A 27,780-nucleotide genomic window follows, 5' to 3' on the forward strand; every position below is an offset into this window, starting at 1 on the left:
GCCTCCATCGCTCGCTCGCTCGCTTCTAGGACGGCGTCAAGAAGCTCGCGGGGCAGGATGGGGGAGGAGTGCAAGGGCGCGGGGGCGGACGTGAACGCCGGCGTCGACCCGGCGGTGATCGAGAAGCTGTACGAGGACGTGCCGCCGATGCCGCTGATGGCGCTGAACCACATCTCCCGCCTCTGCAAGTCCGTCGACGCCTCCGTCCGGTTCTACGTCAAGGCTCTCGGCTTCGTCCTCATCCACCGCCCTCCCGCGCTCGACTTCTCCGGCGCCTGGTACGTACTACGTGCACCTTGACGTGTTAGGAAAATGGCTTCTTGCATGGCGCCGTACGTGATCTTTGAAACTTTGTGCGCGACGTCAATAACCTACGTGCTTGGTCAGGCTGTTCAACTACGGCATCGGGATCCATCTCGTCCAGAGAGACGACGCGCGACGGGCCGCCGACGTCAACCCCGGCGAGCTGGACCCCATGGACAATCACATCTCGTTCCAGGTAATTATACTACGTGTTTGCTAAGGTTCAGAGTCACGTCAGTTGCGCAGCATGCGGTGAGTAGTAACTAAGCTTTGGATCGTCTTGGTGTGCAGTGTGAGGACATGGGCGCGATGGAGAGGAGGCTGAAGGAGATGGGGATCAGGTACATGAAGAGGACCATCAACGAGGAGGAGGGTTCGCCGATCGACCAGCTCTTCTTCAAGGACCCAGACGGCTTCATGATCGAGATCTGCAACTGCGAGAACCTCGAGCTTGTCCCCGCCGGCGCGCTCGGTCGCCTCAGGCTGCCCCGCGACCGCCACAACCCGCCTCTCCGGATGGACGGCGCCGACGAGTAGCACCAAGCCAAACGTAGCACGGGGCCTGCGCGCGCGTGCGTAGCTAAGCAAGTTAGCTAGTGGTGTAACGCACTGCCGTTACGTTTTAATTCTGGGTAGTACTACTACCAAGTTTCTCTTTACTATGTTGCGTCGTGTGTGTTTCCCAATCAGCTGGTAGCTGCACCCTGATTTTTTGCTGGCCAGTGCTCGGTTCCCGCTTCGCACAATGGGAAATACTGTATTATGCTACCAGAGCTTTTACAGCGCTCTGAAAAAAAAATCCGCACACTTAATTTTTGGACCCTCATAAGTGTCACACGTGTGACGTTTTTTTTAACAAGTTAGTGACATAAATAAGCGAGGACACATCTTTGCATTTACAATGATTAAAATGACCATCTTGTGTGCATGGCATATCTGTTTTTATGTTTGAAAATGGTGCCATCACCCTAATGCACACGCTACATACACAATGCGTGCAAACTCTTATCTCTATGAGTACTTTTGAGACTGAAGTCACTACTACAACACCTTTTGAGATAAGAGCATCTCTGAGATGAGGTCACCTACTACTACAACGCCTTTGAGAGATACGAGCATCTCTGAGATGAGGTCACCTGAGTACACGCGTCAGACTACACACGTCAGACGGGAACGTAACTGAGCGAACATTGCTGAAAGTCTGAAATATGTGAACAAATCTAGAACTTGAACCATAGTAGACTGGTTCTACCACAAGGAATATAACTTACTTGAACCAGTGAGCAAATCTAAAACTTGAACCATAATAGAACGGTTCTACCACAAGCAATAGAAATCTATAACTTGAACCATAATAGAATGGTTCTACCACAAGCAATAGAACTTACTTGAACCATGGTGTACTGGTTTGACAATCAATAGCTCCAATGATAGGTATTTTTTTTAAAACAAAGCTAGTCAATAAAGCACGACACTCGAACAACAACAACAACCTAGCATGCAGTACCCCAGAGGCTGAACTTTACTTGGATGCCAAGGGGCCAAACAACATAGCATGCAGTACCTAGAGGCTGAACTTGACTTGGATGCCAAGGGGCCAAATTCGAAATACGAATGTTGGGGGTGGGAGGGGGGGAGTAGATAATGAGAACATTCTCTTCTAAGTATGTCCTTCCAAAAAGGTTCCCTTCAGTGATTTGTCCTTGGCTGGAGAGGGAGGGGGCATGTGCCCCTTAGATGTACACATAGCTCCTCCCTGCTATACTTATGAAATTTACACGCGAAGGTCAAAGGAGACTGAAACAGGTCAAAGGAGACTGAAGCAGATTGATACGGATGTACAATGCATATGTGATCCTCCACACAGGTTGAAGGTGAGCATCCTCTCGAGGAGCTCCCAACATAGGCAAAGACCTTTTCTTAATTTAGTGGGAAAACACATGTTTTTTTTGTCTAAAAAGAGAGCACATGTCTACATATTGTAAGCTTAAAAATAGGGGTCAAACTTCCAGCAAATTGCATCTATAGCCAGCACACTGGCCCCAACGGTGGTTGTACAAAGCCAATCAACAAAAGCACGACGCCAGAAGAACAACAACATTGTGCACGATGCACAGTGGTTGAGCTTGACTAGGATGTCAGGGAAACAAAAGGCAAAGTATGTAGGACATGGAGTATTTGCACCCGAGCTCAAATGCTTCTGGTGAACAGTAAAATTGGGAAAAATAGTAAATCGAGAAATCACCGTACGGTCATGCTTTATGTTCCACTTCCGATGGGCTTGTCGTAACCCGCATAATGACTTGTGTAGCTTCAATACCTTCTAGTCTTCTCCTTCTAACACCCCATTAAAACGTGGATTTTACATCCATGAGATATAGCCTCCAAGATTCTTGATCCGCGAGAGCGATAAAAAATCTCACTATTTCAATCCTTGCAATTGGAGTGAACAGTTATTGAAAGTAAACACCTTGTTCTTGCATGTCTCCTTTAGCCACAAGCCTTGGTCCATAGCATGACACCAATACTCCTCCATATCCACATTTTCAAAGTTCACTAGTTCCTTAATATTTAGCATACATCGTTTCCCTCCTGGCCTTATCTTTACCAGATTTATCGTCTGCAGTGAGTCGTTCGGATAAAGATCCAACATGCGTCGCAAGCCTACTAGTGTAGGTGGGTGTTCCCTCGCCTCCCATGCCATCGAAGATGACACCCCCAATTACCAAATTCCATATCTCTGGTGATTCTAGCACTACATGATTGCTTTCGGATCTTCATTCGCCTTGTGGAGCCTTTGCTCCTCCATGAGTTTTGTTGCAAGGTTAGTAGAAGCAAGAAAGTAAGGAGCAATGTGTAGTGGGAACAAGAAGCGATGGGTGAATCATGTAGGGTGGTGCTGGAATGGCGGTTGAGATAATCATGTTGATGTGGGTGGCGGAAAGAAAAGGAAGAAGAAGGAAAATATATATTTGTATGACGTAGACGCTCATACATACGCAGGTATGAACACACGCACTTACACCCTACCCCTATGATCACTTCTGAGAGACTGGGTTGACACATCATCTTGAGATTGACGAAGTAGTTGATGGGAATGTCTTCTCCCACTGACGCACATCGTCGAAAGGTTTGAAATTAATTCAGAACAATGCGAGCATCAGTGTCAAGTTTATGACATGAACTCTGATTGATTGAGGATACCACTGTCGTTCTAACCATTCAATCACAGGTGGTTCGTAGGAGAAGTATATTTTTTAATGTTGTACTAAAGCAGCTATAATTAATATGGATCATCGGGTGTAATTATTTTAGTCACCTCAGGCGCACTTCACACCTTTCTACAGGCACAATGACATTTCTACCTCCGGAGCACTTCACACGGAAAAAGAATTATATGAGACCAGGTCTCACGGTTAGCAGGTGAGACCCGCCCTGATGGATGACACGTGGCATTCACGAATCACAAAGCATCTAATCTCTTCCCCCCTGATTTCAAGTGGGGGGTGGGGTAGATGCTTTGTGATTTGTGTATGCCACGTGTCATCCATCAGGATGGGTCTTGCGTGAGACTTGGTCTCATAGAATTCTTTTCCCACTTCACACCTTTTCCTCCATGCTTATCAGCGAAAGTTTCAGGAAGTTGTCTGCTGAAAGCGGCTTAGGGAATGTACCATGATTGATATATGATAGTTTTATCTTAAATCTTGTATGTAGAGATGACAATAAAACATGTATATAATTGATTATCTTTTAGTCTTATCTAAGATAACTAGCTATTCCTAAAATCATGGTGACACAGATTAGGGGCTAAGAGATCATCTCTTAAATATGAGAAGACAAGCATTTTTTAATGGAAAACATTTCACGACGGAGCGCCGGCCGAACCTTTCGGACGGTCGCATCCAGCAACACGTAGGATGGGGGCCCGCCCACGTGCATCTTCTTCCTCCTTTTTCTCTTCTCTGGTTGCTCGTCTCTGCCTCTCCTTTCGCTGCCTCCTTCTCAGGCCCCGCTGCCATGGTCAACCGTCGCCGCCCGGAGGCCTCCTAGGGCGCCGTCGCCACGGGAATCAGCCGATCCGGCCGCCCTTGGCCAGATCCGCTTTGGATTCGCACCACCGGAGCTTTGCCTACCTCGCCGGACCCGGCCACATCAGAGTTGCAACCGTCCATGATGGGACTACACCCCTCGGCGCAATTTTGCTGGAACCGGTAGACGTTAAGGATACAACCATGGTGATTTTTTGCTACAACCGATGAGCCTCGGTGCTACAATTAACCTCTCGGCACAAAATTGCTGGAACCAGCGGACGTCGAGGTTACGACCATGGTTTTTTTTTGCTACAACCGACGAGCATCGGTGCTACAACCTGCATCTCTTTTTGCTACAAATAGTCATGGCGAGACGACGGACGACGATTTTTTTGTCACAACCATTGTTATTTTGCTACTACCGGTGATCATTTTTGTTGCATCAGTGACGGCGGATGACACGGCCGCCGGCATGGCGTGCTACAACCAGGCAAGGGGAGCTGCAACCATGACCACAAGAGCTGGAACCGCAGTCCAGCGGAGCTGCAACGACGGTCCGGTGGAGCTGCATCTTTTGCTTCAACCGGCAGCAGGAAAGCTACAACCGGCACTTAGATTTGCACAAACATGCACCCATGGAAGCTTCCACCGGCGTGGGTTTTTTTGCTGAAACCATGGGTGGACTTCTGGAACCGCGGCATTTCAGGAACAAGGATGGCGAGCGGCGGCTAGCCGGCGAGGTCATCGGCGTTGTGGGTGGTCGGGACCGGCGGGGTTTGATTTTTCTTTTTTGCTGGCTCCTTTTTTTTGCTGCATAAGAGGGGGCGGGCCATGGGGCACCAGTGCTCCAACCGGCGAGCGGCGACGGCGACGGCGAGGCGTGCGGTTGCGACAGCACGGCGGTGCTTCGTGGTCGCGCATCCATGACGGCCCTGACGGCGAGGATAAGGTAAGAAAAAAGTAGAAGATGAGTTGCGATCTGACGGTCTCGCGCGGCCAGATCGGACGGCTGGGGTAGACGGGCCGAAACTTTCGGCCGGCGCACCGACATCGTTTTTTATGAATTCTTTCTCCTCCACCTCAGCAATTATCCTATGCGGCACACATAATATAACATCATTGTACATTTGTACATGTCCTCATTTTCATTGCGAAGGAATCGAGGAAACGGCTGGAAATCGGGTTCCTTTTGCTGTACGGAGTACTATATAGATAGATCTTTTCCTTGCCGAAAAGAACTCGGCCTCAACTAAAAAATAGAACTCGGCCTATATATAGATACTCTGGCCCTGGGGTCAGCAGCGAAACTTGCGTGCCCAAACCTAATCAAATCGCGGCGGCGAGATTTGTTAGATCCCTCAGCCACCGCACGCCGCGCAGGGATTGAGATTGAGGTCGATCAATGGAGGATGATCATGACGCCCTCGTCTGCCAGTTCATGCAGGTCACGGCCTGCATCTCCCTGTCGGACGCCGCCCAGCACCTCGCGTCCTGCAGCTGGCGGCTCGACGAGGCCGTAAACCTCTACTTCGCCGGCGGTGCCGCATCGTCGGCGCCGGTGGTGCCAAAGGACGAGCCTGCTGTGCGCGCTCCCATCCCTGCCCGCTCCGAGACAATCTACGGCCCCTCGTCCTCGACCGCTCGTCGTCAACCGCGAGTCAGACCTACCGGATGGGAGCGCGAGCACGACGACGCACCAGCACCAGCAGCCGAGCGCCACCCTCGCCGCCGCCGCCGCCGCGACGAGGGCACCTCCTCCGGTGGCAGCAGCACGGATCGGGCGGGCGCGGGGCCAGCGGGCAAGAAGAAGAAGAAGACCCTGGCGGAGCTGTTCCGGCCGCCGCTGGAGCTGACGTACAAGGGGCGGTTCCACGACGCCAAGGCGCACGCGGCGGGCCTGTCCCGCTGGCTGCTGGTGAACGTGCAGGCGAGCGGCGAGTTCGCGTCCCACCAGCAGAACCGCGACGTGTGGGCGAACGAGCTGGTGGCGCGGGCCGTCCGGGAGCGCTTCGTGCTCTGGCAGGTGGACGTGGACGAGCGGGAGGACGGCCTGGACGAGGGCGGCAAGGTGTCGTGCTACTACAAGCTCGCCCACGACATGATGCCCCACGTGCTGGTCGTCGACCCGGTGACCGGAGAGCTGGTGCACAGGATGCGCGCCGCCACCGACCCAAACGACATGATCGCCGTGGCCGAGAAGTTCGCGGAGAGGAGGCCGGTCATGCCCGCCAAAGCAACGAAGCATCGTGCTGGGTCATCGCTCGCTCCGCCTCCGCGCGGCAAGCAAGAAGCACCGCCGGTGGGCTCGGCGGCATCGAGCAGCAGTAATCCATCGTCTGAAATTGCACCATGCGAGAGAAAGCTAGGAACGACGGCGACGAAGCAAGTCGAGACGGTCGTGGATGCGGGGGCGACGCCGACCTGTGAGATGGCACCCGGACCCGGGGAGAAGCTCTGCAAGCTGAGGGTTCGATTGCCCGACGGTCGGGCGCTCACGAAGCAGTTCGGTGCTGAACGCGGAGTCGGTGCGCTTTTCGCGTTTTGCAGGTCAGAGGAAGAGCGCCCGTTCCGACTCATGCGCTTGGCCGGTGGCTCCATGCAGCAAATAGGCGACGAGAATGTGTCGTTTGACGATTTGGGGCTACACATGTCCACTGTTTTTATGGTTCTTTGCTAGCCCTAGTCTGAGATGTTCAGAGTGTATCCAAGATCCCGAGACGGGTCGCTGTACATATAGCTCTCATAGTTCTCAGTAGTACTACAACTTTAATCTTCTGTTTTGTTTCCTTTAAATGCCATGTTTATAACTTTCATACACTACTCTGTACTCTAAGGGTATCTCGAACGCTGTCTCCCAAAAGACTAACCGGATCTGATGCAGGAGCCGGCCATTCAATCGTGCCCCCAAATATTTAAAAGCGGATTTGAACAAATTGAAGGAATTTCATGCAAATAAGATTGAATTCACTTAAGTTCGGGTCAAATTTACATAAGATGGACGATATTTCGTCCGTTCAGCTAAAACATAAAAACAAATCTACACTAGGTAGTGGACGGTGACCTCGTACGCGTGCCCTCCGTGGTCGGCCGCACCTCCGTTTGTGTCCATGCCATTGTCGGAGTCAGAGTGGTCCCTGCCTGGCGCCCGGCGAGGTGGAGCTCCGTGCCGGCCACGAGGGAGTGCACGAATTGCGTCCACCATGACGCACAACATCTCCAGCTGTAGCTCGACCTCTGATGCACCTAGAAAAGCCCTGCCATATACATGAGCAGCTCCTCCACCGCCGGCTCCCCGCGACATCACCTTCCCCGCTCTCACTCTTGAGCTTCCGCTGGAGCACAACAAGGGGGTCCCAAGCCCGCGAGGACGCTGCAACCCACCTCTCCTGCGGCGGACACCCTAATGTAAGGTCCGATGGAGCTCCTCTCTGCCGTCGCCAGCGCATGGTTGTCCTTCCCTCCGTGCCCACAGCGACGAGAGGGGTGGGACGATGCAGTGTAGGGTGGTTTGTTTGTGAGTGAGGAGTGGGGTGAGGAGAGAAGTGGATAAGACATAAGAGACATGTGGTCGTGGGAAGATCGGGGCGTTCGTTGCAGCCCGTGTTTCTTCGAACGGAAAAATTCGCTGACGTGGGTGATCTCATTTGCTCTAAGATTCGTGTCAGGATCCAATGGCCTAGGAGATGTTCCTTCCAATAGTCTAATAGTCGGATGTCAGATTTTAGTCTTTTCAATATGTTGTCGGCTGCTCGACCGAACTTTCTTTTAGTCGAACCACAGTCTTTATTATTGATCAATAACAAGGTTCAAGGGAATACAATTTAGGTCCGGAGTATAAAGAAGCCACACATGCGGTCCGGAGTAAAAAGAAGCCACACATGCGGTCCGGAGTATAAAGAAGCCACACTTGCGTCCCAACGAAAGTCCTAGAGCGTGTTTAGTGAGGCTATCCTCAATATTGGTATCACGTCCTTCAAAGATGAAGGAGCATTTTGTAAATTGCCTTGATGTCGCTATAATCTCCTTGATAATGCTTGCATACTGCCCACCAATGCCTTTCTTGATGTCATTTACCACACCATTGCAGTCCAATGCTATGATCACATGTGATAGAGAAAGATCAAGGGCAAGAGAAAGGGCTTCACGGCACGCCAAAGCATCCAAGGTCGCTGGATCTACCCGCGAGCATTTAAATGTGGAGGACACAAGTACATGCCTGCATCATCCCTGCAAATGGCGGAATATGAACCTTCCGAAGAGCTCCGAGCAACACCCTCGTCAACTTTTATCTTGGCAAAACCTGGCTCATGAGGGGCCATCGTCGCCTTGTGACTGTAGCTGGTGTGGCAAGAGTAGCAATGTTTTTTTTACGAACCAAACTGTGTTTGGATGGTTAGGAGGACAGTGGTATGCACATGCCATCAGGGTTGAAGTCCTAGACTTGAATTGATGCTCACATTATTTCTGGATTTATTTCAGGCTTCTGTGATGTTCAGTGGGAGGAGACGTTCTTGTCGACCGCGAGGTGCCTAGTGACTTCGTAAAATCTTAAGATGCTATGCCGGCTTAGTCTCTCGAAGGTGCTCATAGCGATAGGATGTGCGTGCGCATGCGTTCATAGGGATGAGCATATACTCTTGTATGTGAGCTAATTCGATTGTACTACGTTAAAAAAAATAAAAAAAACGCAAGGTTCTTATTTCACCTTTCTTTCCACCACCCCTTCGTCCAACCTTCCTTGTATGATAATCACTTAATTTACTTACCTTCTGAACCAATTTTACTTTAATTTACTTACCAAACTTATGATCAAAATATAAGATAATTCATGGGCAGAATTTGATGAACATTCATTTACACAATCGCATTATTACAAACAGGTAATCACAAGCTAACGTACTAGAATATTTATATCTCGTTGCAACGCACGTGCATTATTCTAGTATTAAAAAAAAGAAGCAATGTTCTTTTTTGATTTACAAGCTCGGAGCTCCCCGATATAACCCTGATTTTCGAGCTCAGCGTTGGCCTGACCCAAAATAACACGGCACTTTGTCACGAAATTCTTGTTGTATCCGGAACTCCCGGAACCTGGCGTGTCGAGGCCCATCACTGTTGCGTTGGGCCATCTGCAAACATAGGCGGACACGTTCTCTAGCGTTTCGTTGCCCCAAATAAGGCGAGCAGCAATCTTCGACGGGCCCCGTGCTCCAATTCCCAAAACCTCCCGTAGCCGCACGCCATGCAAAACCTGCTTCTCCCCAATGCCGCCGCCGCCGCGCCCTGGTGCGCGCAGCCGCGGCGGCGGCCGTCCCGCCTCTCCGTGCGCGCCTCGGCGTCGTCACCGTCGGCGCCTCGGCGGGAGACCGACCCGGGGAAGCGGGTGGTGATCACGGGGATGGGCCTGGTGTCGGTGTTCGGGAACGACGTGGACGCGTACTACTCCCGGCTCTTCGCCGGGGAGAGCGGCGTCGGCGCCATCGACCGCTTCGACGCCTCCGGGTTCCCCACCCGCTTCGCCGCCCAGATCCGCGGCTTCTCCTCCGAGGGCTACGTCGACGGCAAGCTCGACCGCCGCCTCGACGACTGCCACCGCTACGCCCTCGTCGCCTCCAAGAAGGCCCTCGAGTCCGCCTGCCTCGTCGCCGGGTCCAGCGCCATGGAGAAGGTCGACAAAGAACGTGCCGGCGTCATCGTGGGGTCCGGCATGGGCGGCATCACGGCCTTCTCCGACGGCGTCGAGAACCTCGTGACCAAGGGGTACAGGAAGATATCTCCCTTCTGCATCCCGCACGCCATCACCAACACCAGCTCCGCCATGATCGCCATGGACGCGGCCGTCGGCTTCCGGGGCCCCAACTACTCGATCTCCACCGCATGTGCCACCTCCAACCACTGCTTCCACAGCGCCGCTGACCAGATCCGGTTGGGCCGAGCCGACGTCATGGTCGCCGGTGGCACCGAAGCCGCCATCATTCCAATAGGGCTCGGCGGGTTCGTGGCGTGCAGGGCGCTGTCGCAGAGGAACGACGACCCCGGCACGGCGTCGAGGCCGTGGGACAAGGACCGCGATGGCTTTGTCATGGGCGAAGGAGCCGGACTACTGGTATATTCGATACTCCCCTCTCCCCACTTTTTCATGACGGATTTGCTATTTTACATCTAAATATGAAATAGTTATCTCACATCTAAATCTTTCATCATTCGATTGTTTGTCTTTAAAATTCGTACGGGGTTGATCCTGTGGTTACCCGCTTCGTATTTGTCTCGCTGATCTAGAGCATAATTGGTTTGCTACCAACATTTGGCATTGCCAATATTTGGCAAGCCAACATTTGGCAAAATCAGAAGTTGCCAACATTTGGCAACTTTCTTTGAGATTGACAATAAAAATTGGCAAGCAACCAATCTCTAGCCAATATTTGGCAGTTGCCTCGTCCGTTAATCGTTTTGTTTACCTCGTCCGTGTCTCAAGTCTCTGCCCGTCCTGTATGTAAATCTCAGGCAGCTTTTTTTTTTGGAACGAAGGCTCGCGAAGAGCCCGGCTTTGAATTAACAAAGCCATCAACCGGCCAGGAGTTACAACAAACATCCAAATTACAGCGGTCAGAACGGTACAATGGGGAACACTGGACTGAAACGTTGACTACAACCTCCACAAGCAGCTAATGAAAGGAAATTAAGATTACAGTTTGCAGAGGCCGAGCACTCCACACTAGGATCATATGTAGTACAGCAGAGCAGCAGAGCAGGACATAGCCGACCTTCGAAGATGGCCATGCTCCAGGAACACCTAGAGAAGAAGGGGAACAACGTCTTCCATCTCTATCACCGAAGAGGGACCCTACCCCCTCGCCATGGCTCGTAGGCGCCGCACCGTCGGGATTTCGAGAAGCTCACCCTAGAGCTAGAAGAATGCCGCCCTCACTACGCAAGGTGGACATAGTGCGGCCACTTCGATTTGGGATACCCCTAGCCGGCCGCTCCGCCGCGGTCCATGTCCAACTAGGAGGAGATAAGCTTCGTGGAATCGGACGCTGAAAAGGAGGCAGCTCAATCCCTCACCCGCAGCGCCTCCCGACCGCATCCCGCCTCCCTAACGGCGCCTCCAGCAAGGTCACGACGCGCAAGGCGCCGCCGCCGCCAAATCCGAGAGGATATAAGGTTTTCACCCGGGCAAGGTGGGTCGGGGTGGAAAACAGGGGACCTCGGCTGCGCCCCCATGGAGGAAAGCAGCGCCCTTGGGCGTTGCCGCCGCCGGACCGGCCGGACCGGCCAAGGTTTCCCCCGGTCCCCTAGCTGGCCACCAACACGCACCAACGCCTGGGCCAGAGAGGAAATCACTAGCCACCGCCGACGGCGAGAGAGAGGTGGCAGGGAGAGGGATTTCGAACCTCCAAATCTGACGAAGAAACTTCGCGCCGCGGCCGGATTCCACCAACCACCCGCCGCCCGCGCGGCCAGGCACGCTGGCCAGCACCCCTGCGAACGCCGCCCACCGCCCGACGGCGCCGCCTCTCTGGTTGGGGCCGCCGCCCCAGGAACCGCAGGCCTCCGAGAGGGGATGGAGCGCCGAGATCCCCGCCGCCACCTTCACCGACGCCCGCACGGGCTTCCCGACGGCCGTCTCCGGTAGCAGCGAGGGGATGAAGGGAGGGGAGGGGGGTGGCGGCGGCCGCGGAACCCTAGTCGCCCCCGAGTCGGCCAGGGGGGCGACGCGAGGGCCGGGGGGGGGGGGGGCCTCAGGCAGCTTTTGGTCGGCCGTTTGTTTGTCACGTGCAGCCGCTTACCGTTGGTTCGGTGGCCCCTTCTTCCGTTTTTCTTGCCGGCCTGCTATCGTGGGTCATTTTTTTTAGGATCGTTGCTTGTATTTTCTGGATCATGGAGAATAGGAAGACTTAACGGACACCATATACAAAGGATCTGGTGTTAGCTTATGCTCTCACTCACTCTCTATTTGGGCACTTTCTCTCCCTTCATCTGTCCCATTTTTTGAGCTGCTTTTTTTTCCTTTTTGTTGTTATTCTCTTTTTTATTTTTTTCCATTTTTCAAATTCATGATAGTTTAAGTACATGAACATTTTTTGAAGTGTGTGACCACTTACTAAAATTCACAAAGTTTTAATTTGTGAACACTTATTTGAATTTACATTAAAAAATTATGAATAAGTGTGTGTGTGTGTTTGTTTGTTTGGGCCCGCGGTTACATGTCAACCATCGACTCGCAACTAAGTGTGTGTGTGTGTGCACGCGCGCGTTTGTTGGTGCCCTCAGTTGCAAGCCGATCATCCACTCGCAACTAGGGGTGTGTGTATTTGTCAAGGGTCTCTAGTTGCATGCCAACCATCGACTTACAACTAGGGTGTGTGTGTGTGTGTTGTCGGTGCCCCCAGTTGTAGGTCGAGCATCGACTCACAACTAAGGGTGCTTTTGTGTGTTTGTCTAGAGTCCCCAGTTGCATGTCGATCATCGACTCGCGACTAGGGGTGTGTGTTTGTTGAGGGTCCCCAGTTGCAAGCCGACCATCGACTCGCAACTAGAGGTGTATGTGTTTGACGACGGTCCACAGCTACATGTCCACCATCGACTCGCAACTAAGAGTGTGTGTGTGTGTGTGTGCGCGCGCGTGTGTGTAGAGGATCCCCAGCTGCATGTCAGACCATCTACTCGCAACTAATGGTGTGTGTGTTTTGTTGTGGCCCCAGTTGCAAGCGACCATCAACTCGCAACTAGGGGTGTGTGTATTTATCCTGGCCCCCAATCGCAAGCCGACAGTCGACTCGCAACTAGGGATGTGTGTGGGGTTTGTCGAGGGTCCTCAGTTGCAAGTCGACCATCGACTCGCAACTAGGGGTGTGTGTGTTTGTCCGGGCCCCCAGTTGCAAGCGACCATCAACTCGCAACTAGGGGTGTGTATATTTATCCTGGCCCCCAGTTGCAAGCCGACAGTCGACTCGCAACTAGGGGTGTGTGTGGGTTTGTCGAGGGTCCCCAGTTGCAAGTCGACCATCGACTCGCAACTAGGGGTGTGTGTGTTTGTCCGGGCCCCCAGTTGCAAGACGACAGTCGACTCGCAACAAGGTGTGTATGTGTGTGTGTTTGTTTGTCAGGGCGCCTAGTTGCAAGTCGACCATCCAACTCGCAACTAGGATGTGTGTGTGTGTGCATGTGTGTGTGTTTGTCACGGCCCCAGTTGCAAGCCGACAGTCGACTCGCAACAAGGTGTATGTTTGTTTGTCGGGGCCCCCAGTTGCAAGCCGACCATCCAACTCGCAACTAGGGTGTGGGTGTGTGTTTTGTCATGGCCCCAGTTGCAAGCCGACCTTTGACTCGCAACTAGGTGTATTTGCGTGTTTGTCGATGTCCCTAGTTGCATGTCAACCATCGCAACTAAGGGTGTGCGTGTTTGTCTAAGGCTCCTAGTTGCAAGCCAACCATTGACTCGCAACTGGGGGGAAGGGGAGGGGAGTGTCTTTCTATGGGTCCATCGACTCAACAACCAAGGGCGCGTGTGTTTTCTCGAGGGCCCCTCATTTGTAGGCCGACCATCGATTCAACAACTAAGGGTGTATGTGTGTGTTTTGCCAGGGGCCCCAGTTGCAAGCTGACCATCGACTCGCAACTGAGCTCGTAGTTTTGTAGTTGTCCCAGTTGCATGTCCATCCTCGGGTCACAAATGAGCTCGTAGTTGTCCTAGTTGCAAGTCCACCCCCGCATCGCTACTGAGGACGTGTTTTTTCATCTCAGTTGCAAGTTCACGCTCGACTCGCAACTGGTCTTGGTTTTTGTTGTTGTCCCAGTTGCAAGTTCACCTTCGACACGCAAATGGTATCGTAGTTTTGTGTAGTTGTCTGAGTTGCAAGTCCGCCCTTGACTCACAACTAGGATCGTAGTGTGTTTCATCCTAATTGCAACTCCACCCTTGACTTGCAGCTCGACCTACACATATATTAAATGCGCAACGAATAATGTTTTAATACTCTGTGATTTTTTTCAAAATAATGTTGTAAAATTTTAAACGCATGGTGATCATCTTTTTGAAACAAGTGATGAGCAATTAATTTGTGAGCTTTTTTCAGTTTCACGGACATTTGAAGTTTCATGACTTTTTTAAAATTTACAAATGCTTTTATATTTTTTTTCAAAAATATTTTTTTGTAATTAAATACTAACATTTTTATGCGGAGAATTTACTAACATTTCGTTGTTTAGCACTTTTTTCCCCATTTAATTTGATTTGTTTTCTGTGTGAGGTGTTGTAGAAATAGGCCTTACTATATCTCTCTTTTTCGTGGGAGATGTTGACAACCAAAATGAGAAAAGCTAGACCTATCTAGGTACAATCACAAAAGAAAAAGAAAAGGGACACTGCTCACTGTAGTAATGCCTAACAAGTAAGCAGAAAAAAAATAGCTGGACAACGACACATGCATGCAGTAGCAGTACAAGGCACGCACAAAATGCCACAGTGCGCGAAGACAAATCGCAGCTTGCTGCGCCCCGCCACAGGAAGGTCGCGGTGCGGCGTCACGATGTAAAATTTCCCGACAGACAAACAATACAAGAGATTGTTTAGTTATTACTCAACAGAAGGTAATGTCATGTTAGATGTGAGATATTATCTCACATCTAGATGATATATAGTCAGACCCTTTTTCTGAAGATGAAGAAACCTCTTGATGTGACTATTAATTTAACTAATACTGTATAATATAAATTATTTATTGTAAATGTTATACTGTTAAATATTAAATATTTATTTTGAATGTAAAAACCAATTGTATAATCTTATAAGATAGAACTCATCTTTTGTTCGGTAAATATTTGGTCAAAGTTGAAATCTGAATCGATTTTGCTAAAGCACATGTAGGTGTGTCCTAAGCAAAATTATAAGCGGCATAAAAGGAAAAGTTATGGATATAGAATAGCAAAATGTTGTAGAACTATTTTAGATCCAGTTATTTATCTTTTTGTTAGCTCACAGATAGAATGATGTACATTGGTCACGCCTATATATACATCTATTTTTCAGATTTTTTTCAGCGATAGATTCTTCTTCTTAGAACAATGAAATATTTTTTTGAATTGTTATTTGGAAGCCCGGATTCTATTTTGCATCTTTGGGGCATAAGTGTTATACAAACATCATTACTTTTTCTTCTTACTATTCGCTAATGATCACTGTGCGAACCTCTTGAAATAAAAAATGCAGGTCATGGAAAGCCTCGAGCATGCAATGAGACGCGACGCTCCGATTCTGGCGGAGTACTTGGGAGGCGCCGTAAACAGCGACGCTTACCACATGACTAATCCGAGACCAGATGGCTGCGGCGTGTCGGTGTGCATCAGACAGAGCCTTGAAGACGCAGGCGTCACACCAGAGGAGGTGACGATCATATGTTTTAGTTTCTATCATTTGGAATTGTGTACTAATCTCGATCACCATTTGGTAATTAGTTCCAAGCTGGGTCATGAATTCTAAGTTAAATGTCTTCACTCCAGGTCAATTACATAAATGCTCATGCAACCTCAACCCCCGGCGGAGATCTTGCAGAGGTGAATGCTTTGAAGCAAGTTTTCAAGGACCCATCTCGGATTAAACTGAACGCAACCAAGGTCCATTTTTTTTTAATCTCGGAAGCTTCAGAGACATTTGTATAATTCACTTGGAATTCATTTGGATGTATGTTTCTTTCTGATGCATGAAACCTCTATTTTTTTTTCTAGTCAATGATAGGGCATTCCCTAGGCGCAGCAGGCGGTTTGGAGGCCATCGCTACCATCAAAGCCATAACCACCGGATGGGTGCATCCTACTATAAACCAATTTGTAAGTGCTTATTTATGTTCCAAAAAGTAGGGCATTTTGTATGTAGAATTACAAGTGCAATATATGATTACATGTTACCATCAGTTGTGATCTCTGTAAATTACAGAACCCAGAGTCGGCAGTTGATCAATTTGACACGGTGCGGAGTGTGAAGCAACAACACGAAGTACACGTTGGTGAGTAGTATGTATGCAAATGCAAAATACAAACCGAATGGGGCACACCCTATACACTCCTCACTCATTCCTGTCTTCCCTTTACGTAAAAATGCAGGTATCTCCAATTCATTTGGATTCGGAGGACAAAATTCAGTGGTGGTATTTGCACCATTTAAGCCATGACGTGTGTTCTATTTATAGTATTGTGTATGTGATTAGAGCAGGTGGTCATATATATATTTTTAGCGCACATGGAAGGTGGCATAGTCTTCGGATAGACTCTTCACCGCCCACTTCGCCTTAAGCATATATAGGTTTAATCTCGTATGACTTTGTGTGCGAGCGTTGTGTTTTAACTGTGTACATCCTAATTATGCAGAGACTAGGCGTATGCTCTTTATGTTTGTAATTGTCGCATACAACATTTTTTAAGTTAATAAAAGTGACCTTTATTGAAAAAGAAGTCGCCAGTGCGTTTGATATGTTGTTTGACCGATCTGCTGAAAATTATGTTGACAATAACGGTGAAGCAACTTGGAGGCAACTCCTAAGAAGGCAACATCCTCTTGTATTAAAGTACATTCACCATCAGACTTTTGTTTTCGATCACATGGACCCACAGCTGAGTGGGGGTTTATGACGGAATCACATCAATTAACTACTCGTAGGTCTAGCATTTTTGCTACATACATGTGCAAATTTTCATGTAGTTGATGCTCCTTTTTTTCTTGAACTGCACGTGGGTCCAGAGAACGTGATTTCGGCTGCTTTCAAACCACTAGTAAGTCTCAGACTACCGTCTTATAATTTTAAACATAACAGTACATATTTGGCGACTGCTACAAATAAGTCGACTTATTTTGCCAGTTTTAAACCGCCTTCCTGGCTATCCGATCGGACGCTTCCCCGCCGTCCGATACAGATCGAAACTGGGCCACGTGCGGCCGTTGCTACCGACAGACCGTTGCAACGAGCCTCGCGCTTCAACGCAACAAGGGCGAACAGACCGCACCTCACCTGACCCCCCGCAGATCGCGGGCGGCGACGGCTTCCCCGCTCCCCCCACCACCGGCTGCCCACCATCCGGCGCCGCTCCGCCGCCAAAACTCAACCTCTGCAACACCTCCGGCAGCGCGCCGACCCGAATCATCGCAGCGCGCCTCCCCGTCCCCTGCATCGACCCCGATGGCGCAGCATATCTACAGAGATATGCTCGCCTCCGTCTTAGCTCCAACTTCCCATGGATCCGCTGCATCCTGGTGGACGGATCCAACTCCGGCGAGCTACGAAGGACCTGCTGCGACCTACTACTGAAATCCACCGATGTTCTTCCCAGAAAATCATCCAATTGGGTAAGTCCCTTGAAAACCCCAGCGTACGTGCTTGTATTAACTTGTTGCAATGGCGCTTCAGTTGGTAATTTGACGTAATCCATGTTCGGGCAAAAATGTTCAGTACCCTGTTCATGATAATTTGGAAAAAAATTGTAGAGTTCTGCATAATTAAGAAGTTTCAGAAAAGTTCAGTTTCAATAACTTGATATTACAAAGTGGTGCAGTTGAAGAAAAAAGAAGTTTAGAAAATTTGAAAAATGAAGAAGTTTAGAAGCCATTGCTTGATGTTTGCAGAGGAATTAAGAAGTTTCAGAAAAAAGTTTCAGTTTCATTGCTGAAGTTCAGGAAAAAGTAGAAAACTCCATGCTTGTATTCTCTTGTTGCATAATTAAGAAGTTTAGAAAAAGTTTGGTTTCATTAGATTGATGTTTCCAGTGGTCCAGTTGAAACAAATATGAAGTGTTTAACTTGATGTTTCCAGTGGTACAGTAGAAGTAGATTGATGTTTTCAGTGGTACATTAGATTGAGACCGTTGTTGTTGGAAAATTCAGAAACCATTGTTTCCGTAATGAAGTGTGGGACTAATATGTGCATGATTGCTTCTTCCTTCTTCTACTATGTTTTACTGGAAGACAATTTTAGATTTTAAAAAATAACAAAAATTATAGGAGATGAGCATTTACATACTGTTGCATATACTAGAGAAAATTGGTATTAGTATGCTGCCATATACTAGAGAAAATAAAAATAGAAAATGATATAAATGAGCATCTACATAATGTTGCATAGGATAAAAAAAGTTACTAGTACTAAAATCACTAATGTATTGGCTATTGTTGCACTTATAGGGTGCTGGTGAAAGGACAGGAGGTGAGCAGAGCAATGCACAACCGCATGTTGCGACAGGAGGAGGAATGAATTTAGATGCCAGGCACAACTCAACTGCTGCGATGTATGATGATGATCAAGAGGATGATGAGATTTCATCTCAGCCGCTTATGCCCTATGTTGGCATGGAGTTTGACTCTGTTGATGATGCCAAGACATTCTACAACGAATATGCATTCAAGATTAGCTTTGGTACACGCATTGCCGCTTCTAAAAAAGCCAAAAGAGAGGTCCTCCGACACTTATCAAGAAGGTTTTCCAATGTGTGCACGCAGGGAAGCCGGAAAGTAAAGATGACAGTAGCACTGCTTCTGAAGGTCTGTCGATGGGAGGAGCCTCAACTAGCAAACATGATTGGTTTGAAATGGATGTTAGCAACAAGCGTCAAAAGAATCGGCTGCTGCGATATGAATGCAAAGCTCACCTGATTGTTGGGATCAAAGGTGACAAGTGGGCTGTATCACATTTTGTTGCAGAGCATACACACCCTCTAATGCCACAGCCAGAGCTTGTACGCTACTACCGCTCACACCGCAAAATCCCGGAAGAAGATAAATATCTCATAATGACTATGCATGATGTAAACTTCTCAACTTCATCGTGCATGGGAATGCTTGGAAGGGTGCGTGGCGGAGACAGAAGGATACTACCATATGTCAAGAGGGATGTTTCGAATTTTCGGTCCAAGCTGCGACAAAACCTAAACCTCCGAGACATGGATTTCACAGTACAATACTTTGAGAGGCGGCAAGCTGAGAACCCTCAGTTCTACTATGCAAAGACGGTTGACAAGGAGACCAACTCTGTCACAGGGCTCTTTTGGGTTGATGGGAGGACACGGGCATTGTACCCCAAGTACAAGGATTGTATCTTCTTTGATACAACATTTTGCACAAATCGATACAACATGCCATTCGCTCCGATTGTTGGAGTGAACAACCACTTGCAAACGGTGTTGCTGGGTTGTGCATTGCTGCCAAACGAACAGATTGAAACTTTCAAGTGGGTGTTCTAGCATTTTTTGCTTGCGATGAACAATGAACACCCATTGAACATTATGACCGACCAGGACAAGGCCATGAAAACTGCCATATCTGAAGTGCTGCCCAACACGGTGCATAGATGCTGCAAATGGCACATCCAACAAAAAGCACGTGAGAAGTTGGGCAAGATAATGAGTAGGGATGAGGTTTTTGAGCAAACTTTCTACACTTGCATCAATGATTCTGACACGGTTGATGAATTTGAAGAGAATTGGCAGCACATGATACATTGCTTCGACTTGGTTGACAATAGGCATCTATGCAACATGTGGAAGACTCGTGAAACCTGGGCTCCAGCGTTCTCCCGGAAATGTTTGTTCCCCTTTACAAGCACTACGGGTAGATCAGAGGGACTAAACTCCTACTTCAAGACATTTGCTTTACTCAGGTACAGAATTGAGCGTCAGGCGGTTGGTTTCTACACCCGCAACGTGTTTGGCAAGTTTCAAGCAGAAGTGACTGCCTCCACGGGGTTTGTGATGAACCAGGTTCCTTCTCCTGACATTGGAAGCATGAGATTTGGGCTCTTTTCAAATTACTATGAAGACCCCAAGATATTTACAGTGAATGTTGTGCTGGCAGAAGAAACATTTAAGTGCAGCTGCAATTGTTTTGAGATGAATGGAATCATATGTGCACACATCGTTAGAGTAATGGTCCACCTCAATGTCCAAGCTATACCGCAGCGCTACTTGCTAGAAAGGTGGTCAGAACGAGCAACAACACCAACGGGTGCTAGTGGCCATCTTCTCCATTTCGCTCTCCCTTCAAACAATACACTCAAGTACAACTCGTTGTGCAGAAAATTCACATGGTTGGCCTCCCAAACTCGTAGCAATGATGTTGCCTGCAAAATACTAAATGATGCAGCGCATGCGCTTGAGCCCATTATACTTGCAGCAAGGAGAGGGGAACTACCAGAGCAGCGGGAAGCGCAACAGCAGCAGCCAGATCAACATCAGAGCACAACACAGGGGGGGGGAGGCAGCAAACAACAAGGGGGCCAACCCATCAGCAGAAACAACCCCAAATGCAGCAACAACAAGGGCAGAAACAAACAAATCGCCCAACGCAGCAACAACAAGTGGCCACCACACCGGTGGCACAGGATACCACGGAGAGTCCAATGCTTCATAATCCAGCACGTGTGCCGAAGAAGGGGCGACCAACAGAAAAGTCTAGAAGAAGAAAGACTTTACTTGAGCAGCGAGAAGATGCACAAAAGAAGAAGGCAAAAATAGAGGAGAAGAAGAAAGAAACAAAGCCCAAAAGAAAACCTGGACCAAAGAAGAAAACAGACTTCTGCTCGTATTGCAAAGAAGATGATCACAGTGTCCAAGAATGTGTGTTACTGAAGGCTACGATGGCTGTCCACAAATGCAACTACTGTGGTGAAGATGATCATGCAGTGAAGAACTGTCCCTACCTAAAGGCTGCAATGTCGATGGATGCTAATGTCGCTAGAGCAACAGAGCTTAGGCTCTGAAAAAAATTAAGAGAGGAAATTTGACATTAAGAACAGATTCAATTACTTCCTACCAATGTGTTTCATGTCACTCCCTATTGTAATGAAACACTTTTTGTTGCTAGTTTTGGTCGCATGTACAAAGTATGCTTGGAAACATGTAAACATCTCTATATTTGCAGTCCAGAAGACATTTTGTGGTTATAACTTGTTTTGAACATGGAAATTTACAGTGCTTATATATTTTCTCTTAAATAGCTTACAGTGGTTACTATTGTTTTTATTTTCTCACAAATTGCTTTCAAAAAAATGTGTCCATGTATTACTGTTGAACAAATAAAAAGGTGGGTGTCTGGTTAGATTTTTTTGCCTCCTTATACTGATGCTCCAGTGACACAACCTATATTAAAAAAGAGCCATGGGTAAAAAAGCTATCCTGCTGCTTCATTGGACCAAAAAGAAAAAAATGCTTCATGGTGGAAACATTTGCACAACAACTTGTATTTTTTAGGAGAAATACACTTCTTTCATTAAGAAAATGTGTTGATTATTTGCAACTAGGAAAACAAGATTGATGTAGGGGGCGAATGCTTCCTGGAAGCAATTTGAAAAATGAAAAAAATAATTGAACCTGAATATAAAACCTAGTCAGAACCTATGACATTGATTTTCAACACACAAATTCTAGAGAAAAAAATAACACCCACATTGATCATATAATCACCTTACATAGACCACATTCATTCATTTTCAATGAAAAAAAACATTTTCATTCATTTCATCTGTTGCACACTGTATCAAACATCCATAAGACATAAAAAACCCTGTCGAACTCATCTGGGGTGGGGCATCTAACATACAAAAGATCATTTCCAACATGGAGTTGCATCGTTCCGAAAAGACACTGGGGTAGCACAAGAAAGTTACATCTTTCATTACAACACAAATGTAAAACTACAGTCCGGCTCCCAATGAAGACCACGCCACTTCAGTGACCGCACCAGAAAAGACAAATCTCCACCTCCATCCTTGATGTTGACGACGAAAAGAGGTATTCAATCAAAGTTCCAGCAGCTTCTTCAACTGCTCTGCAGGGTCCAAAGTGTTACTGGGATGCTTCAAAAGATCTGCTGCAATGCGTTTCCGGAGGTTGGCGATACAACTCTGTGACAGATGAAAAACAATAAGAAAAGCAGAGATTAAAAAAAGGTAGGAATAAAAATGAAAAACTACCAACTGAAGCTACTAAAAGATGGTACCTCATCGAAATGTTTCATGACAACACCATCGAAGTTTTCCAAGTAAAGAATTGCATGGAAGCCACAATTATAGCTGAAAAAACAAATAAGAGTGACTTGATTGGGAAAAATGCACTCTACTCAGTAATTGGATAAATTCAGATAATCGTGGTTGGAAAGAAAAGTGCTTACTGTGTTGATTGCTTTGGGTAAGCTTGGGTGACCTTCTCAAAGCCGTTGAGATCAATCTTGAACGCAGATTCAGTAGTGACAACTTGCTTTATGTTTGTGATCTGATTGGATGCAACAGACACAAAAACAGATTCAAAAATGCTAAAAAGAAAGGGGTGTGTTTAATCAGATTTGAAGAAACTAAAACATGGTCAACCAAACAGAAAAATATGACTATATTTAACAATCTCCAAAAAGCAAAGGGAGCATTACCACATTGTTTGTTGCCTTATGCAACAATGAAACATCCATGATTGTCTTGACGGAATCGAAAACATTGAACTGATTGTGTGACAAGTTAACAACAACTACAGCCCAATGCTTGTTCTGAACGATAGTAATGAAAAGCTGCGATGGAACAAAAGGCAAACTACATTATAAAGAAAACAAGCTTCTATGCAATAAGGAAAAAAAGTCATATGAGGTATAATGAAAAACTTACTAAGTCGCATCTTGAAATCTGGTTATTCTCACAAGCCCTTCTGAACTCTCTTTCACAACTCTTGTGATCAAACAAGTCAGGGTCCACACCCAATTGACTCTGAAAAGAAAAAAGTATCAAATACAACAAGATAAAACAAAAACCATATGACTTTGTATGAACTTGCAAAAAATAAACCAGAAAACAATGATAGGGGGAAGACTAACCCCCATAAACACCGAGAATGCAAACTTCTTCGGCTTCTTCTTGTTGTACATCTGCTCCAAGTTGAAAGTCTTTAGATAGAGTGTCATTACCTCGCTGTCCAGATCAGCACGTGGCTTTAAAGAAGCATGGAAGTTCTGAAGTGACGTGTGAAAACCCTCTATTTCAATGAAATCAGGACTGCAACATTTTCAACATGTCAAAGATGACTGAGATTAGAAGTTTGACAAACACCAACTCAACATTTTAGATAAAAAAGGATGGAAAAGCAAAAAACAGAAAAAATGACTCACATTGTTTGGTCTTTCTTTGCTTTCGGTATCTTGTACCTGCTCATTACGTACTGCTGGTACAGTGCATCCTCTTTCCGATCAATCCTAATCTTCTTCATCTTTGGAACACCATCAGGGGGCTGGGCCTTTCTTTTCTTAACTGCCTTCTTCACAAGACCGCTGCTTGCCTCGACAGTCTTCTCACCTGGCCAATGAAACTTTGCTTCTGGTCGACCCTATTGCACTAGCACTAGAGCAAAAAAAGTTATAAGAAAAGAGGAACATTAAAAAATGCCGCATAAACTACAAACATGAACATTGAAAAAGCTTGAAAGATAAATACATGATGACCAATAAAAGGGCAAACCTGTAGATACAGATGGAGCTGTGAATGCAACTGGAGATGCATCGTATGTGGGTCCCCGGGTGTCAGTTGACATATGAAGCTCTGGATCAGTGTCAAAACAAGGAACCGATGCTTCATATTGCATTGGGAGCTTTGAGTTGTTGTTCTGCCTTGCAAGCTTAGGTGTGTTGTCGAAGGTAGGACCTGCTGAAACCGGTTGTTGCACATCAGGAGAGGCATCAACTTGATTTCTGGTTTCCATAACCTTCTTTGCGGTCTCAGCATCCATGTTGAACCATTCATAATCCTCAGTTCCCTCTTTGAACAGACTACAGGAAGGACCGCCATCAAATTCCAGTGCAAGCCTCCCCAAGGCAGCCACCGTACCCTGTGATAAAATGACTCTCTCAACCTTGTCATCAGCGCCTGAAACTTTCAAATCTCCCACAACATCTTCAGAAAGCTCCTCCCGTTCCCCCTTATCCTCACCAAGCTGCACATCTTCCTTCCCAACTGTATCGCAACTCTGCCTTTTATCCAAACCAATGTCCTGATAATTGCCACTCTGGTTGTTGTCGGGATCACCTGCAACTTCCCTGTCATCTCCGGCTTGTTGTGCTACAGCACTCATGTGTGGAGTAGGGCTAGTATGGGGGGAGCGCTGGTTTGATCTACAGTTGCTGTGTTGGCTGCACTGCCTGCATTGCCTGCTGGAGGATGAAAAGTAACGTCCTCGAAGATCTTCTCCTTGGTGCTTGCTGTGGTGGAGTTTGCTTCAACCAATATGGATGCCACACGCTTACAGAACACTGACTGGATAACCTAACCGAACGACAAGAGAACATTCTTCACTTCTGCTGCGTGCAACTTCTTGTGCTTCTCATATATTGGTATCATGTGCTCTGGAATCTGCTTACAATAAAAACAAATGAAACATTAAAAAATGGAGCATTACATCAACAAATGGAAGCACATAACAAAAAACAATGAAACATATTATTTAATGATAGAAATTAGGGGAAAGGCATAAAAAGTGTGCATGCTTACTTCCAAGTCTTGACTTGAAGGCAGTGGTTGCAGCCACTCATCTAGAGAGCCGCAGACATCGCCACCAATCTCACTCCCATTTGTGCCTGGGATGCTGGGTATCTCAGGAATGTTTGCATCTCCACTAGCTCCTTCCACATTGTTGTTCTCGCGATCAGCTCCATTGCAGCCCTCAAATGATACATACGGCGTCTCTGGCAAACGGCGAAGCTGTGAATAACAGACAGTCCAAAGATTAATGAGCAGATCAAAAAAATATGGGCAGCAGAAAACAAATAAGAGATATATATGGAACTTGTTAAGGAAAAATGAGCTCTTACATTCCGTTTTCCAAATTCAATCTTATCGAGGCTGAGCTTGTTCTTGTCAATTTCTTCTACCAATTTGAAATCATTGTTGCATACGAAGCATGCCCTTGGGAGAGAATAGTTAATCCTATGCTGAGAAACCAACGACCGAGGCACATCAACAAAGTCCATATAAATTATCTGCAAAAAAGCATGAAAAATATATTGTGAGCATAGCTTGTTGGAAAAAAAGATACTAGAGCAAAACATAAGAGAAAAAAGACAAAATCAGCAAAGCTGGTGCGGCCATACCGCAAACATTGGCAGACAACTGCCGATCCAAAAGCCACTCTTCCCTGCCTCCCTCTTCCATTGATACTTCTTAACCTCCTTCAACGCAGCAGCCAAGAAGTGCTCATCCCATGCAAAATCATCGATCTTGTCCATGTCCACCAAGCTCCCAAGGTACTCTAGGGGTACCATGTTGCCAGTCCTAGGGGATAGCACGAGAGCGATGCATAATAACACCCATGACCTATTTATAGTAACAACATCATCATCCTTTGCGGCCTTGAGCACTTGAATGGTGTGCTTCATTGGAGCCCTTGAGCCTACTCGATACGGTTCACGCAGCACATGTGGCTCATTCCTCCTCAACAGCTCCACTGGCCTTGACCCAGAAGGCACATTAATTTTTTTTCGCACCATGTCTTTTGTGAAGAGTATAGACTTCCTTTTGTGACTACAAAAAAATAGATGCAGCAACTCATATGAGAAAACAACACCAATTGCAACAAAACAAAAAGAGAAAAACAACGATAGAAGTTGTAAGCATCTGGGAGTGTTGCATACCTAAACAACGCTGAATTTGTGTCGATTTTCATGACTACCCAATCCAGCAGATCAGCCGACACGGAGAAAGAGTTGATATTCAAGAGCGAACCAAAGCTGCCTTTGCTTAGAATGTCCTTCTTCTTTTCAGACTGACTATTTGCAACCTGCCGCAGCCGGGTGGCTGAGAAACGTGTCGAGAATGACCCATCAGCGGTATATTCATCATCATCCATTCTGCAAAAAAAAGAAACAAAAGAAGGAAAATGCATGAGGATTAAGTATAAAAAGGTATGAAAAAAACAAAGAAGTACCATTGCAATTTCCGGGTCCTACAGTAGCTAATTCACTATGCTACATCTCAAAAAAACTGAATTTGAACATCACTATGTCCTAGCAGTAGCTAGTTTCAATATACTAGAAAATGAAGAACAAAACTGTGCTGCAATACAACACAACTAACATAAAAAAAGGAAAAAAAGACATGAATCAGCACACATGAAACCTACCGTACATCGTAAAATTCATATTATTCCTAGTACAACATGAAAACTATTCCTTGTACATCATAAAAAAACAGCATATCCCTATTACCAATTGAATGGAAAATGAAAAATAATTTGGAAATGGGGATGCCAAATGGTATGTTTCCATTGTGCTGCAAAGTCAGATGTTAGTTTCAGCTGCAGAAATGCACCCTATCCCCCCTCCCCCTGTCCAGACTGAATCATCAAGCCAACACTGACGAGCGCCACCATGAAACCCGAATGCCGCACCCCACCAGAACCAAAACAACCCCACCCCGCGCTACTAACCCCTCCTGCCTAGCAGCTTCGATGAGCCCAACCCCACCTCGCGCCACTCCCCGTCCTGCCTAGCAGCTCCGACGAGTTGCAACCACACCCGGGCTACTCCCCCCTCTATGCAGCAACTCCACCGAGACCAAACCCACCCCGCGCTACTCCCCCTCCTACGCAGCAGGTTCCACTGAGACCAACCCCATCCCGCGCTACTCATTCCTCACGCGAATAGATCCACCAACATTTAGGACGCGATTTTGAGATCTGGAGAAGAACAAACCTGGTCTCTGGGTCGTCGTCGGCCATGGAGAGCGACGACGATGCGCGTGTCTGCACTCCCTCCCTGCCCGCCGGCGCCGCCGTTCCTTTGCCTCGCTGCCGCGCTGACCGTCGCATCCCACGAAGACGGATCTGCGTGAGGGGTGTGGGGGTGGATAAGGGAAAGGCGGAAATGGGGGAGGAACGAAATAGAGAGAGCTCGTCTGGGGCGATGTTGCAATGGACAGCCAGCAAACCAACACACCTGGTCGGGTGCGGCGCGTCCCGATCGAGGCCGATTCCAGCCACACGATCAGCCGTGATCTGACAGCTCTGCAGGAGGTTTGCGCGAGAGAAACGTAAGTCGGATGATTTTGAATGTTTTCCTATATATTTACATGGTTTACTACCAACAATAGTGTTTAGCTGAAAGAAAACTAAATCACATCGATGCAGAAAAGCAGGATATAAAGATGAATCCAATGGGCATATCGCTATACAAGTCACATTTTTCTTAGAAATCTGCCACCACTGATTGCTCGATTCTCTAATTTATGTCGAGCCTAGGGATGCCGCTGATGCTTACTCAAAGACACAGACGCTGATTTCAAGAGAAGACTTGCCATGCCACCGAGCTATCTAAAGTGATCTCAACAATATTAGGAGATATTTCTCTTGTACCGCAGTGGGATCAAATGTCTGGCTGCTAACACCTGCTCCCCTGCTCCTCAGGTTTAGTATTTGCATGGATAGGTGATAGTGATAAAAC

At 47.4% G+C, this 27,780-nt stretch overlaps 4 protein-coding genes and 1 pseudogene across 4 annotated transcripts; 3 read left to right on the forward strand and 2 right to left on the reverse strand.

The window, feature by feature from the left end:
• On the forward strand, positions 1 to 1,132 carry LOC123051765 (uncharacterized). Its single transcript, XM_044474737.1, has 3 exons — positions 1 to 278; positions 388 to 499; positions 595 to 1,132. Exons 1-3 carry the CDS (start codon positions 58 to 60, stop codon positions 838 to 840), a joined length of 579 nt encoding a protein of 192 aa, XP_044330672.1. The 5' UTR covers positions 1 to 57; the 3' UTR covers positions 841 to 1,132.
• An 8,362-nt stretch (positions 1,133 to 9,494) lies between these two features.
• Positions 9,495 to 16,778, forward strand: LOC123051766 (3-oxoacyl-[acyl-carrier-protein] synthase I, chloroplastic). Its single transcript, XM_044474738.1, has 6 exons — positions 9,495 to 10,443; positions 15,550 to 15,723; positions 15,840 to 15,953; positions 16,065 to 16,166; positions 16,273 to 16,342; positions 16,440 to 16,778. The coding sequence occupies exons 1-6, from the start codon at positions 9,580 to 9,582 to the stop codon at positions 16,505 to 16,507; spliced, it is 1,392 nt and encodes a 463-aa protein (XP_044330673.1). The 5' UTR covers positions 9,495 to 9,579; the 3' UTR covers positions 16,508 to 16,778.
• LOC123055674 (protein FAR1-RELATED SEQUENCE 5-like) lies at positions 16,576 to 20,831 on the forward strand (annotated as a pseudogene).
• A 1,076-nt stretch (positions 20,832 to 21,907) lies between these two features.
• On the reverse strand, positions 21,908 to 24,100 carry LOC123051768 (putative ubiquitin-like-specific protease 1B). Its single transcript, XM_044474741.1, has 8 exons — positions 23,810 to 24,100; positions 23,464 to 23,692; positions 23,173 to 23,350; positions 22,967 to 23,065; positions 22,738 to 22,872; positions 22,486 to 22,586; positions 22,315 to 22,387; positions 21,908 to 22,219 (listed from the first exon to the last, which is right to left on the reverse strand). The coding sequence occupies exons 2-8, from the start codon at positions 23,559 to 23,561 to the stop codon at positions 22,115 to 22,117; spliced, it is 789 nt and encodes a 262-aa protein (XP_044330676.1). The 5' UTR covers positions 23,562 to 23,692; positions 23,810 to 24,100; the 3' UTR covers positions 21,908 to 22,114.
• Positions 24,101 to 24,408: 308 nt separating this feature from the next.
• On the reverse strand, positions 24,409 to 27,275 carry LOC123051767 (uncharacterized). The gene is made up of 6 exons (XM_044474740.1): positions 27,034 to 27,275; positions 25,975 to 26,190; positions 25,435 to 25,864; positions 25,156 to 25,323; positions 24,836 to 25,045; positions 24,409 to 24,697 (listed from the first exon to the last, which is right to left on the reverse strand). Exons 1-6 carry the CDS (start codon positions 27,147 to 27,149, stop codon positions 24,611 to 24,613), a joined length of 1,227 nt encoding a protein of 408 aa, XP_044330675.1. The 5' UTR covers positions 27,150 to 27,275; the 3' UTR covers positions 24,409 to 24,610.
• Between the last annotated feature and the right edge of the window lie 505 nt (positions 27,276 to 27,780).

This window comes from Triticum aestivum, chromosome 2D (genome assembly GCF_018294505.1).
Source record: "Triticum aestivum cultivar Chinese Spring chromosome 2D, IWGSC CS RefSeq v2.1, whole genome shotgun sequence".
Taxonomy (NCBI): domain Eukaryota; kingdom Viridiplantae; phylum Streptophyta; class Magnoliopsida; order Poales; family Poaceae; genus Triticum; species Triticum aestivum.